Source organism: Arvicola amphibius, chromosome 2 (assembly GCF_903992535.2).
Source record: "Arvicola amphibius chromosome 2, mArvAmp1.2, whole genome shotgun sequence".
Taxonomy (NCBI): Eukaryota; Metazoa; Chordata; class Mammalia; order Rodentia; family Cricetidae; genus Arvicola; species Arvicola amphibius.
In genome coordinates this window covers 81,325,221-81,338,344 of record NC_052048.2, presented here as the reverse complement: position 1 = coordinate 81,338,344, position 13,124 = coordinate 81,325,221, and the positions used below count along the sequence as shown (strand labels likewise).

The following is a 13,124-nucleotide window of genomic DNA, read 5'->3' as shown; positions in this document are numbered from 1 at the left end:
CAACATATTCAAATATGTTAAAATTATCACACAAATGAAATGTGTTCACAATGAAGCATCTTGTCCAGTCATACTGGAGAAACTGTTAGATTCTAACATGTTTAGCAACATATTCAAATATGTTAAAATTATCAAACAAATGAAATGTGTTCACAGTGAAGCATCTTGTCCAGTCATACTGGAAAAAGCACAGTCAAAGGATAATGATAGAATACTTATATAAAGCACTAGGCAGAGATCCAAAGGAAAATAAAAAGTGAAAGCTGCACTTTATGACTCTGATGGCCATTATTTTCTTGCTATGATTTTACAGAGAAGCTAAAGGGGAGAGAATAGATGACCCAGCAGCTAAGACCCTAAGACCATGTCATACTTTGCCCTCTCTGAGCAAGAGTCATTGTGGTGTTGTCTTTTGTTTTGTTTTATTTTTAAGTCAGGGTTTTGTTGGAGACCATGCTTCGAGAAATATGCCTCTTACCAGGATAGGGGCATGGGGATTAGAAGAATAAGTAAAGAGAACAAAGACCCAAGTGAAAATAACAAACAGAAGCATAGGAGAGTATCAGGAGAGAGTTCCAGTGAATACTGAAATTTGCTGAATTTAATTTTCCATACACTTTTATACCCCCATACAAAAGGGGAAGAAGGCAAAAGACTGCTGTAATATGATACAAAAGACAACTAGAACAATTACTTGCTTCAGTACTTGAGACGTCAAATCATTAATTCCTGAGAAAAGCTTTCTGTTGTTTAGGCAGTGAACCTATCCTAGACCAAGTATCCTGAAGGAAGCCACTCCCAAGGTCAAACCTCTTAATTTAAAAGAAGGAGTAGAAGTATGCTTAAATTCTCTGACCTTTGGTCAGGGTGGATGTACCTGTATGAGCCATCTTAATGTCCAAAATATCAAGTAACCACACCCTACCTCAGGATGTGGAGCCATAATTGTCAACAACTTTGAACAAGCTAAAACTCTCAGTCAAGGTGGAAATAGGCTCACATTTTTGGGTCCCCACAGGATTTAACTATACAATCCAGGTGGGTGGATTTTGATTTCACTATGTAACCCAGTCTGGATCTCAAACTCTCTGGATCCTTTTGCCTTTATCTCCTGAGTGCTAGGATGGCAGGTATGTTCCACCATCTCTACCTACTCACATAAACTTTTTCCTGCATGTTGTCGGTAGTGAGGTACAGATTGTTTTAGCATGGATGCTTGCTTTAGAGCATTAAAATTATCCAGAGAAAGAAAGCATGGGCCCCAACACATTTCTTTAATTATTCTGTGTCTGTAATATAGTTATAATTATGAAGCTATGAGTAGAGGCTCAGAGTTAATTAATGTGATAATTAAAAAGAAACAGACTGAATATCATACTGTTTTTCACACATATATTTTTTTCTTTCCTTGCCATAGGAGCCTTCATTTGTAAGATGGTGCCCTTTGTCCAGTGCACTGCTATTGTGACAGAAATCCTCACGATGACCTGCATTGCCATGGAGAGACACCAGGGGCTTGTCCATCCTTTTAAGATGAAGCGGCAGTACACCAATCAAAGGGCGTTCACAATGCTGGGTGTGTTTTTCACTTTGTGTCACGGTGACAAAGCATCTGAGCTGAAGAACTCAAACAAACACCGTCTTTGCTCACGGGTTCAGTACATGGTCTCTAGGCTATGTTTTTTTCTGTGCTCTTGTGTGCTGAGCCAGAACACATGATGGAGAACTTGTGTCAGAGTTGGGTGGCTTACCTCATGCCACCCAACATAGGCAGGAGGCCGGGGGACAGAGAATAATGGTCTAGGTGTAAGGGTATAGATAAAATTTTCACTACCAAGACAATGAGAGAGAGAAACTTTACTAATAGTCATGAGACAAGAAGAGGCAGGTATTTTTGTTATACGAATGTCCACAGTATAGAACTGTACTGTTCTAGAAAGTAATCCTGAAATCTTTGCAATACCAAATTTATTTTTAAGCAGTTGGAAGTGAGCAGACGAATCAAGAGGGAAAAGAATTTGTCAGTTACTATGAAACTTATGTCATATCTTCTGTAAAAAGAGCTAAATTTATCTTTTTCCAATATAAAAACAACAGATAGGTATGGAAAGAGTTTAAAGTAAGGAGTACATGGAGGATGAAGGCTATTAAAAAGGAGGAAAAATTGGGGTGAATCTCAATGCCATACAGTTGTAACAGGCATGACCTCGAGGATGAAAGCTTTAAGATGCTGAAGGAAGACACTAAGGTGGGAAAGTCCCCCTTGCTGTGTTCATTAATTGACAGAGTTAATAGGGTGAAAGTGGCTTTTGTGAGCAAAAGCAGTCCACAGATTTGATGCAATTTATATCAAAATCCCAGTGACATTTTTCAGAGAGTTAAAAAAAAAAGCAATGTCAAAATTCACATTCATGAAAGACACTGAATAGTGAATTTCGACACTGAGCAAAAAAGAACAATGTTACAGGTAACTCAATATCTGACCTCAAAATTATATTACAGAGACACAGAAAAAAAGCATAGTGCATGCAGAAAAACAGGCATGTAGTTGACATGGAGCAGACGACTCATATGTAACTCACACATCTACAGTTAATTAAATTTTAATTGCATTTATTTGTTTCACTAAACTTCATTTATTTATTTGTAGGTGTGTGTATACATGTGTATGCTTGTGTGTGCATGCTACAACAAATATGTGCAGATCAGAGAATTCTTGCAATTCTCTCCTTCCACTGTAATCCAATCAATTAATGGGCTAAAGAACTCAATAAACAGTTCACAAAAGAAGCAACACTGATGGCTAATAAACACTTGGGAAGGCTTTCACTATCCTTAGCCATGAAGAGCATACAAATTTAAATTGCTTGAGACTCCATTGCATCCCACTCAGAATGGTCATCTTAAAGTGAAATGGCCATCTTAAAGCAGCAAATGCTGATGAGGATGTGGGTAAAGGAACACATCACTGCTGTGACTTCTGTGGGCATGGAACTGTAGCCACTAGGAAAATCAGTCCGGAGCTTTCTCAAGAAGAGAAAGCTACTGTGATCTAGAAGTACCTGAAGAGCTCCAAGTCAACATCCACAAGTATGCATCATAATTATTGCGTTCATCCACAATAAATAGGAAATAGGAATAGTTCAGAAACTCATCAACAAATATAAAAATATGTAGTATATTTACAAGTCATAAAAATTAAGTCATGGCATTTGCTTGAAAATGAATGTAAGATTTAATCATATTAATTTTCTTCTCCTTTTCTGGCCTCCTTTCCAAGCTCTCTCTCTCTCTTTCTGTGTGTTTCTGTCTCTCTGTCTTTCACATACAATTTTCTAGTTTCTAGAGTCTACATATGAGACAAAACATGAGGAACACATCACTGCTGTGGGGTTCAAAGCTGTGACCAGCAGGAAAGTCAGTCTAGAACTTTCTCAAGAAAGAATAGAGTTAACATATGCCCCAACTTGCCACTCAACTATATTCATATATTTGAAGGTATCCAAGTCAATATGGAAGCAGAAGGGAAGACTATTGGAAATGCAAGGGAACTAGCTGGAATGGGCTTAGAATATGGGGAGAGCAGTTGGGCGCTAGAACTATAATGACAACTAGGTCTAAATAATTTAAGGGCCATAATGAAACCTATTTCATTGAATGCTAACTTTAAAATTAATATAAAGGTAAATGTTTAGAGGTTCTAAACAGATTGCTCATCAGATACGGGAACATACTCCTCTTTGAGAGGACTTGACTTCCATTCCATCTAAGTCAGATAATTAACAACTGCCTGTAACTCCAGCACCAATGAATCTGATACCCTCTTCTGGCCTCCATGAGTGCCTGCACAAATGTGGCATTCACTCACAGAGGGATACACACACACACACACACACACACACACATACACACACACACACACACACACACTCACAGAGGTATACATACACACACACACACTCACAGAGGCATACACACACATATATAAATAAAAATAATAAAAGTAAATCTTTTAAAATCATACATGTATTTTAGGCTTACAAAAGAAACGATAGAAGATGTTCTATAATATGTTCAAAAGTTATTCATTTCAGGGCTGGAGAGATGACTCAGTGCTTAAAAGCACTGGCTGTTCTTTCAGAGGAGTGAGGTTTGATTTGCAAGATCCGCATGGTGTCTCATAATTGACTTCAGTGCCAGTCCACAGGATCTGACATCCTTTCCTGGACTCCCTAGCATCAGACATGTATACAGTATACAGACATACATGCAGACAAATATCCATACATGTAAATAAATTTAAATCTTTAAGAAGTTATTCATTGGTCCAACAAACATGGATCAGCTCCTACTAAGGGCTGAGAATTCTCCTTAGATTCTCATTGGGGAAATGAAAATTGGGTTGTCCTTGTCCTCCAGCATTTCAGGGGAAGTTGAGAAGACATGAATAAGAGTAGGCATAGAATCACCAAAGAAATAGAGTTTGTTTTGAAATGACAGCAAACTTCATGTTACCTAGGGAAGGTGACTTCTAAGTTATCCCAGAACAAAGTCCACAGTGATGACAGATATGGTCAATATGGTACAAATATGATGTGGATCAGGGTAGGGATTTCTGGAATGTAAGAATGGACATGGACCACATGTAGAGTTTAGGTGGGAAGACCTGCACTGGTGAAGGGAGAGAATGAGGATATTATCAGGCTGCTGCTATAGAATTTGGATTTTTACCTTCCAGGCAATTCAGTCATATAAAAGAGATTTTAACACTGAAAAAATGTGGGGGTTAGGAAGACAGCTTAGTGGGTAAGAGTGTTTGCTGTACAAGCATGAGGACCCAAAACCCATATAAAAAGACAGGTATGGCTAGACACATCTGTAAGCCCAGCACTGGGGTTGTGGAGACCACAGAATTGCTGGGGTTGCTGGTCAGCCAGTCTAGCTGAAAATGGTGCCCTCCAGCTTCAGTGAGAGACTCTATCTCAATGCAATAATGCGGAAAGTGCTAGATCGTGAGATCCAATGTTCTTCTCTAGGATCCTCACACACGTGGGATCTCTCTCTCTCTCTCTCTTTCTCTCTCTCTCTCTCTCTCTCTCTCTCAGACTATCATAGCACTGCTTTCCAAAGCAGTGGAAGGACAGAGATCCTTTAAGGAGATAATTGCTGTACTCCAAGGCAGAGAAGATGGGAGCAAACGGGACCAGGCATCTTTATGAGTAGAGAGTTAAGTATGCATGTTGCATTTTGATAACTGTCATATTGTTGCAGGTGTGGTGTGGCTCGTGGCCATCATCATAGGATCACCCATGTGGCATGTACAGCGACTTGAGGTAAGCTCAGAGCTGAGATATTTTCTCAACTCTCCTTCTTATATTTATTTTCCTTCCTTGGAGAATATTATGGTAAATATATATGACCTCATCAATTTCCCCAAAATCAGATGATGTTTTCAAATTGACTTCTCTGCTGTTTAAGTTTACTGGATACTACACCATTAATATTTAAAGTTAAAATTACAAAAAAGTAAGTTCCAAAATGACCATCTCTCCATTTTCTTTGCTTAATGCATTTTTTCTTAATATCCCAGTCTTTTTACATGAGACTCCAATGACTGTTTCAGCGTTGTTGTTGTTGTTGTTGTTATTGTTATTGTTATTATTATTATTATTATTATTATTATTTTCTGAGACAAGGCTTTTCTGTGTAGCCCTGGAAGTCCTGAAACTCACTCTGTAGACCAGCTGGTCTTGCATGCAGAGATACACCTCCCTCTGCCTCCAGAGTGCTGGGATTAAAGGTGTGCACCACCAATGCCTGGCTGACTTTTTAAAAAAAAATTTAAGTCAACCAATGATGTAACAGATTGTCTCTTTGCTAGCTAATTTTCCTGTTGTCCTAGTCACTAGCAAATGGAAATATGAATTAGCATCATGTTTAGATCTTGATTTTCTCCCTATTTTGTCATTTCCCACACCTTTTGTGAGATCCTTCTATCATGTGTAGGAATTTACAGTAAAAGAATGGGTTAGGATAGTGGTTCCGAACAGCTTAGCCTGTCTCCTGAGGTGTCCATTAGCATGACTTGTAGTGTAACAATAGGGCATCCATAATGCAGCCTGGAATACAATTTATAAAGCAATGTGTTCCTTTGTATCTTTAAATAGAGACATGCAAATCTGAATCCTTCCTGTGTATACCACATTCTTTACCTAGGATTCCAAATGAGACCTGATATGAAAGTACATTGGAGAAAGTAGCTCAAGGACGAGGGGGCTGTCCCAGTGTTAGAGGGCTCGTCCAGCAAGTACTCACCATAATACTAAAAGTGCAAGAATAAACAAAATAAGAAGTGTCCCGATATTCTTTGTGTAACTGATCCACTGAGTGAGCTGGCCTCTGTAAAAGCAGAAAGTGGCTTTATTCCATTGCCACCTGTGAAAATATCACCTGAGAATTTCAAAATAAAATATGGATGAAACTTTGAGCAGACCTGAAACTCTTACAATTAAAATAACTCAGGTAATTAAGTTCCTGTGGCTCCTGTCAGTCACAACAATGGTGTCTTCTCTGCTATAAGATCAGTGTCCCAGTCACATAAAACCTCTGGCATCACATATACTAAAATTAGAGCTATTTAAAATTTTGTCTTTCCCTTAACTTAAAATACTTTTAGACTTCTTTCCACACATTTGGCACCTCTCTCAGGGTGCAATAAAAAAGAAGCGAGGACTGAGCAGATGTATTGGTACTGACATGGGTGCTGCCCAGGACTGATTTTTTTCTCTTTGGGGTTTCTGATAAAACCTGTGAATTTCTGGCTGTACCTCTATTCTCCAACCCATTACTCATCCCTATAGCCACTGTGGCTGCCTCCTTCTGCTGGTGCCACCCCATTCCTCCAGCAGCATGAAATATAAATGACAAAATCTAGTTCTCAATCCTAATTGAGACAATCCTAATGATTCTCAATCATTTCCTGCCTGCAGAAATCAAACAGATTTACCATTTTAATAAAATGTCTTATCAAATATTCTAAATATATAAATTATTTCATTTGTAGAGAATTTATCTTCCAGATCTAACAGGCAAAGCCATACTCATTGCTAAACTCAGCCAAACCCTATTTGCTTCTTCAGGAAAAAGTCAGGTTTCAGTTTTGAAATAAATATACTAATGTTCATCCCAGGATCATTTTGAAACTCCATTAGAATGACTGCAATTGAGTGTAAGAACCAGAGCATGTTCCCAAATGATAGACAACATCAAAGCCAGCCTTTCGTGATCTTGTTGTTTTCTCTGGGTTTTCTCATGGCTGAGTTCACTCATAGTCTTTAGGGATGGAAATGGAAGGATTCAATATAAAGTGTCCTTATTTCTCCCCAGTGAATAAAAATGTGAATTTGCAGGACCCCAGACCTCATCAGAATACGATGTCTCCCTAATTCTTGGAGTACCTTGATTAAAAGTTTACTCAGGACAGGGGACAGGGAATTGTAGAATGCTTGCCCAGTGGATTTATGTTTTCTGGATGAAGGTGGCTTTAGTGGCATAAGTCTTTTGAATTGTGTTCAAGAGCAAGGTTTGGCTTGGATGGTGGACCTGGCCATCTTGAGTTGGAGTAGGTTGTGATGGAAGTGGAAATATAGATGGAGCTGAACCACAGCCACAATCATGAACAATGGAAGATTAGAAAAATATCTGCCTGGAAACAGTGAAGTCAGAGTAGGGGTGCAGCTCAGTGGTAGGAATAAGCTGGACACTGTAAAGTAATCTCACACTACCTCAGTTTTGCGAAGAAGAAAACAAGCTCCAAGTGGAGTGTCCTTCGGTGCCCAACATTGTCTTGGGAATGGAGAATGGTGACAAATCTAAGAGTTGTCAGCAAGGTAATTCAACCTATGGGCACTTTGCAATCTTGAATTCCTGCCTTACTCAATTCCGCCCTGCTGTAGGCCAAAGCAGCTTCTTTATTTACCAATGGTATTCACAGCATACAGAGAGGAATCCCACATCACCTCCCTTTTTCTGTCTAAATAATAAAAGAAGGTTTTAACTTTAATATAGCAAGATTGCATACAACAAAACAGTTATCAAGCAAGAACTACACTTACAATATTTATATCGACTTTATCTTTTATCATAACTAAAAAACTATAATTATAACTATTCTCCAACTCCATCAAAGACTCCAGAAGAATATAATAGTACCTAAGTAAATGTGAAGTGTATTGTAAGCAACTTCCAAAACTCTAGAATTGACAGAGACATTTTGTTACCTGGACAGTCACCCAAAGTTCTGTAATACTGGCACACCCATCTTCAGCCTACAGACCCATAATATCTGGCAGACTTTTCCATGAAGAAGGAAATTTCAAACACAGTTCCACCTATATTGGCAGTTTGTCAGTCACTTCCTTCTGTGACCTGCAGAATATCTGGCCTACTCTTTCATGAAGCAGGAACCCCAAAGGATTGTCTCACCTTTAGGCAAGTTCAGCAGTCATTTTTTGTGGGTCCTACATGTCCAGTTCATACAACATGCCATCAATCAGTACAGACAAGAGCAGTTTCTTGCCCAAATAGCTAACAAACTCCATAAGGAGCTTATTTGGTGACCATCATCCTCTTGGAGTAGATTGGTGCTGCTAGGAGTAGATGAGTCTCATTGTTATGAAAAGTTCTAAGTTCTTAAAACCTTTAAATACCATATTCTGTAAGTCTTTGAAAGGTTTGAAGGATACATATCTATCTGAAATATATCTCTGTACATCTAGAAAACCTAACTAACATGACTACAAGATTGATTATTATAGATGACTATTAACATATATTTATTAATTATACATTACATTTTCATATGAGCTGCACAAATGCAATATAAGAGCAGAATTATACATATAACAAAATGACCTTAAATTTGTGTCAGTAAACTAAGTTCTATACCAGTGCAAAGTATTCATTTCTATAGCAGTTGTTGTTCACTTATCTTGCATGTGTGCAAGACTCTCAGTTTGTTCCTTATAGCTATAAAAAATCACAAAGAGAATGTGAAACTGATTGCCATAAATCTATCTTCAGATGTATTAGGAATCCTTTGTTTATTTCTGGCATAGCATGAACCCATCACAGTTTAGCACTGAGCTTTCAGGTTGTTTCAGTACATGACCACTATGGTCACTTACCTTTGTGGGCTCTGCCCACATGGAGTCAGAAATAATTTCATTTTTATATCTGTTTTCATTGTTATCATTGCCCACATGGAGTCAGAAATAATTTCATTTTTATATCTGTTTTCATTGTTATCATTCATAGTTGTACTCATCACTAAAATCTGGACCACAACTCAAATGGTCTTAATCTTTGAATTGATGCTGAAGATTGGTGATGAGAATCGCTAGGACTATAAGTATAAATATGTCATCTGGAACTCCACAGTGACTGAGACTTGATAAGGTCACTCCTTTCCATGCCTATCCCAATGATAAGACTTGGCATATATTTTAAATATTTACTTTGCCTCTGAAAGGAGCCTATCTATCATGGCTGCAAACAGTGAATTTAGGACTGGGAAGGTGAGTCCACTGGACTCAGAACAGCAAATTGTTAAACAAATACAATCAAAATACCTATAGTGTGACAATAGTTTAAATCCAGCATCTTGTTCATTTCTGCTTTTGAAAGCTACCAGCTACCTTTACAGTTTGGTAGTTCCAACATGAACCAGGTAATAATGGTAAAAACATGGTCAGGTTCCTTCTGCTTTGAAGAAGATTGATGCTTGTCAAATCTCTTTCATCATAACCTGAGAAAGCACAGGTAACAGTTGAATTACTAATACACTGGCTAGCACACGATACACGGTATTTTCCCATGTGCACTCTCTCAGCTAACTGAAAGCTTGTGGCCAGTGAAACAGAAGATGAGATAGGAAAAAACAAGTGACCATTTCAGACATAATCCGGCATTCCATTTAAAATCACAAAGTACAAAATCAGAGCCTTAGTAATCAAGAGAAAGCCTACACTTTCAATAAAATAACTGTAAAGGCTGACTCAAATTCAAAAAATTCATCAGCAACCGTGTGGGAGGTCTCTGAGAGGTCATACTTGGCTACATTCTGTTCTTTGGATGGCAGTTATTGTATTTTGTAACTGACTTGTTCTCACTGTAAAGGTTAAATATGACTTCCTATATGAAAAAGAACACATCTGCTGCTTGGAGGAGTGGAGCAGCCCCACGCACCAGAAAATCTATACCACCTTCATCCTCGTCACCCTCTTCCTGCTACCTCTCTTGCTGCTGCTCGTCCTCTATGGTAAAATCGGTTACGAGCTTTGGATCAAGAAAAGAGTGGGGGACAGCTCAGCGCTCCAAACTCTTCACGGAAGAGAAATGTTCAAAATAGCCAGGTCTGTTTATGAAAGTATTCGCCAGTGTTAAAATTTGTTTTATTAGTGGTGCTTGAAGGGACAGTTGCCTGGATAATTCAGTTCTGAGCATTATTGATAACTCAGTTTGAGAGCATGGGCTCACTTGAAACCATGATGTTATGGGGTGGTGTCAAGATCCACTGTGCTCTCCCTCTGCCAGCAGTGTTAGAAATATACCAAAATATGCAGAAATCTTTGCTTCAGAGGACCCCGAGTTCCGCACAAGTACAAGGGCATATGTTTGCATCTACCCTTAGCTCTTCCCACTTGAGAAAATGTTAAACTACTGAGATGGTGTGAAAATCCTTTGAAACCCTGGAATCCAATGTATTTAAATGATTATGATTGATACTTTGTATTTGAACTCAAAGGCAGTGCTATCTCATTTTATTTGTTAGCATCAATTTCAAGACAAACGTCACTGCTGTATTTCTCATTCCATGACATAATAATCTACGTGGAATGACTGTTAAGCAAACAAGCAGAACCTTGCCTAGATTAGGGATTTGACAGGATTGCATGAATTCTTAAAGTATGCAGTGACCTCTACTGACCAGTTAAGGAAACTTTCCTCTGAGTGCATGATGGGGCCTGAGACAGCTGAGCACCCCCAGACCTATGGGTACCACATCCCCAGAGGACAGCTGAGCACCCCCAGGTCTACGGATACCACTTCCCCAGAAGAAAGGGTTGCCAGACTGAAATGACAGACGGTGAGACTGGACTTTTGAAACAGAAAGCACCAAGCACATGTGTAAACCTGTGGAGATATAAATCTAGTTTTAGGGGAAAGAAGAAAATCAGCTTGAATTTCTGGTTGATCCTATTATAAAGTTCAGTTCTATCCTTGAGGCTTACTGTGTTTCATAAGTACTGATATTTATCTATCAGAGGTATACTGCTCTGAACACATGCTGAGTGAATGGAATCCACATCCCTGAAGAGACACTCCTAAACTTAAACCTAGAGGACATCATTTATTAGGCACCCTATTGTGAATTAAACTTCCCCTTGCCCCCGTTTCTGCCTCTGTCCACTGGCTTATTGGGAAAATGAAAGCCCTATGTCTGTAGTCTAGCCGAGTTCCAGACTGAGGTGTGTGAGGTACGAAGACTGTAGAGATGGGGGAAGCAGATAATCTGCCCACGAGCAGCCTCAGGAAGTTCGCCAACAGTTGAAAACATCTGCTTAAGTGAAGTAGGTTAAAACAGTAATGCATTTGATAGCACACTGACGCATTTGCTAAGGCAAATCCAACCAATGCAATGTTTCTGTGTGGGTTTAGGAGGAAGAAGCGAGCTGTGATCATGATGGTGACAGTGGTGGCTCTCTTTGCTGTGTGCTGGGCACCTTTCCATGTCTTTCACATGATGATTGAATACAGTGAGTGCCTGCCACTCTTCTTTGTTATCCCCTTTCTAGAGAGTTTATAGTTCATTTCCTACTAGAGCATGCATTAAATCATTGATTTCTCATTGACTGCTGTTCATTAGGCTAATCAAATGTCAAATACTAAACATTGCTTTTGTGTATTAAAGAATACCAAGTCATCACACAGCAGGTGACTGCACAACTAGAACTAAATCATTATTAGTTACAAAAGATAAAGAAAAGCTTTTCAAGCTTCTCCAATATTGCCCCTCCTCTCCTTATGCTGTTTAGCATGGAGAAACACCTTGAGAACATTCTCTGTGTAGAACCTTGGCTTGCACTTTGTTAATTTAATGGATCTAGGAGTCCAATCCAATGCCTAGAAGCAGTTTTCCTTCATTTGTTCACTGGTACCCAACACGATTGTGTTTGTGGAGTGCAAGAGAATATGTGAAGGGTAACTGTACTTATGTGAGGCTTGGTGTTATTGAATTGCAAGTCTATGAATCTTACATATATACCAGGCACCAGGCAATGCATGGTGAGTGCATATTCAAATGTTACTTTTATTCAGGTATCAGATACCATTTTCAAAGCCATCATGACTTTCACATCCTTAGCCACTTGCACAAGAACAAATCTTTGTAAATACTTAAGATAAAAATTTACTGTTATTTCTTGATGAAGCATTCTAAATTATTACTTTATTTCAGGTAATTTTGAAAAGGAATATGATGAAGTCACAATCAAGATGATTTTTGCCATAGTGCAAATAATTGGATTTTTCAACTCCATCTGTAATCCCATTGTCTATGCGCTTATGAATGAAAACTTCAAAAAAAATTTTGTGTCGGCAGTTTGCTATTGCATAGTAAAAGAAACCTCCTCTCTAGCACTGAGGCATGGAAGTTCAGGAGCTATGGCTATGCAGAGGAGAGCAAAGCTAGCTGGCGGAGAGAATCCCATAGAGATCAAGGGAGAAGCATTTGGGGACACCAACATCAATGTCACGTGGTGTGAACAGCCAAAGAAGAAGAAAACATCAAAAGTCGCTTCTTGTCCTCTTTAGTTCTGAATTTCTGAGAACTCGTCTGTAGATGTAGACATTAATTGTAATGGAGTCCTCGGAGTTAGTACCCGTCATACTGTAATTGAAAGAAGATTACGTTGAGAAAATGGAGAGAGCTTTTATATTAGAAATGCTGACAAGCTCTTGAAAGGTGAGGGCAGCAGAATCAGGAATTTAAAGTAGTTTTCAGCTGCATTATGAGTTTTAGGGTAACCTAGGCTGCAAGAGATCCTGTCTCAGGAAGCCAAAAT

At 38.8% G+C, this 13,124-nt stretch overlaps 1 protein-coding gene across 1 annotated transcript in view; it reads left to right on the top strand.

Moving 5' to 3' along the window:
• Positions 1-12,873, top strand: part of Qrfpr (pyroglutamylated RFamide peptide receptor) — a 48,085-nt gene extending 35,212 nt beyond the window's left edge. The window contains exons 2-6 of the mRNA XM_038321038.1: positions 1,418-1,576; positions 5,272-5,333; positions 10,177-10,412; positions 11,719-11,816; positions 12,518-12,873. Coding sequence (XP_038176966.1) covers positions 1,418-1,576; positions 5,272-5,333; positions 10,177-10,412; positions 11,719-11,816; positions 12,518-12,873 — 911 coding nt within the window. The remainder of the gene's footprint in view (positions 1-1,417; positions 1,577-5,271; positions 5,334-10,176; positions 10,413-11,718; positions 11,817-12,517) is intronic.
• Positions 12,874-13,124: the final 251 nt, after the last annotated feature.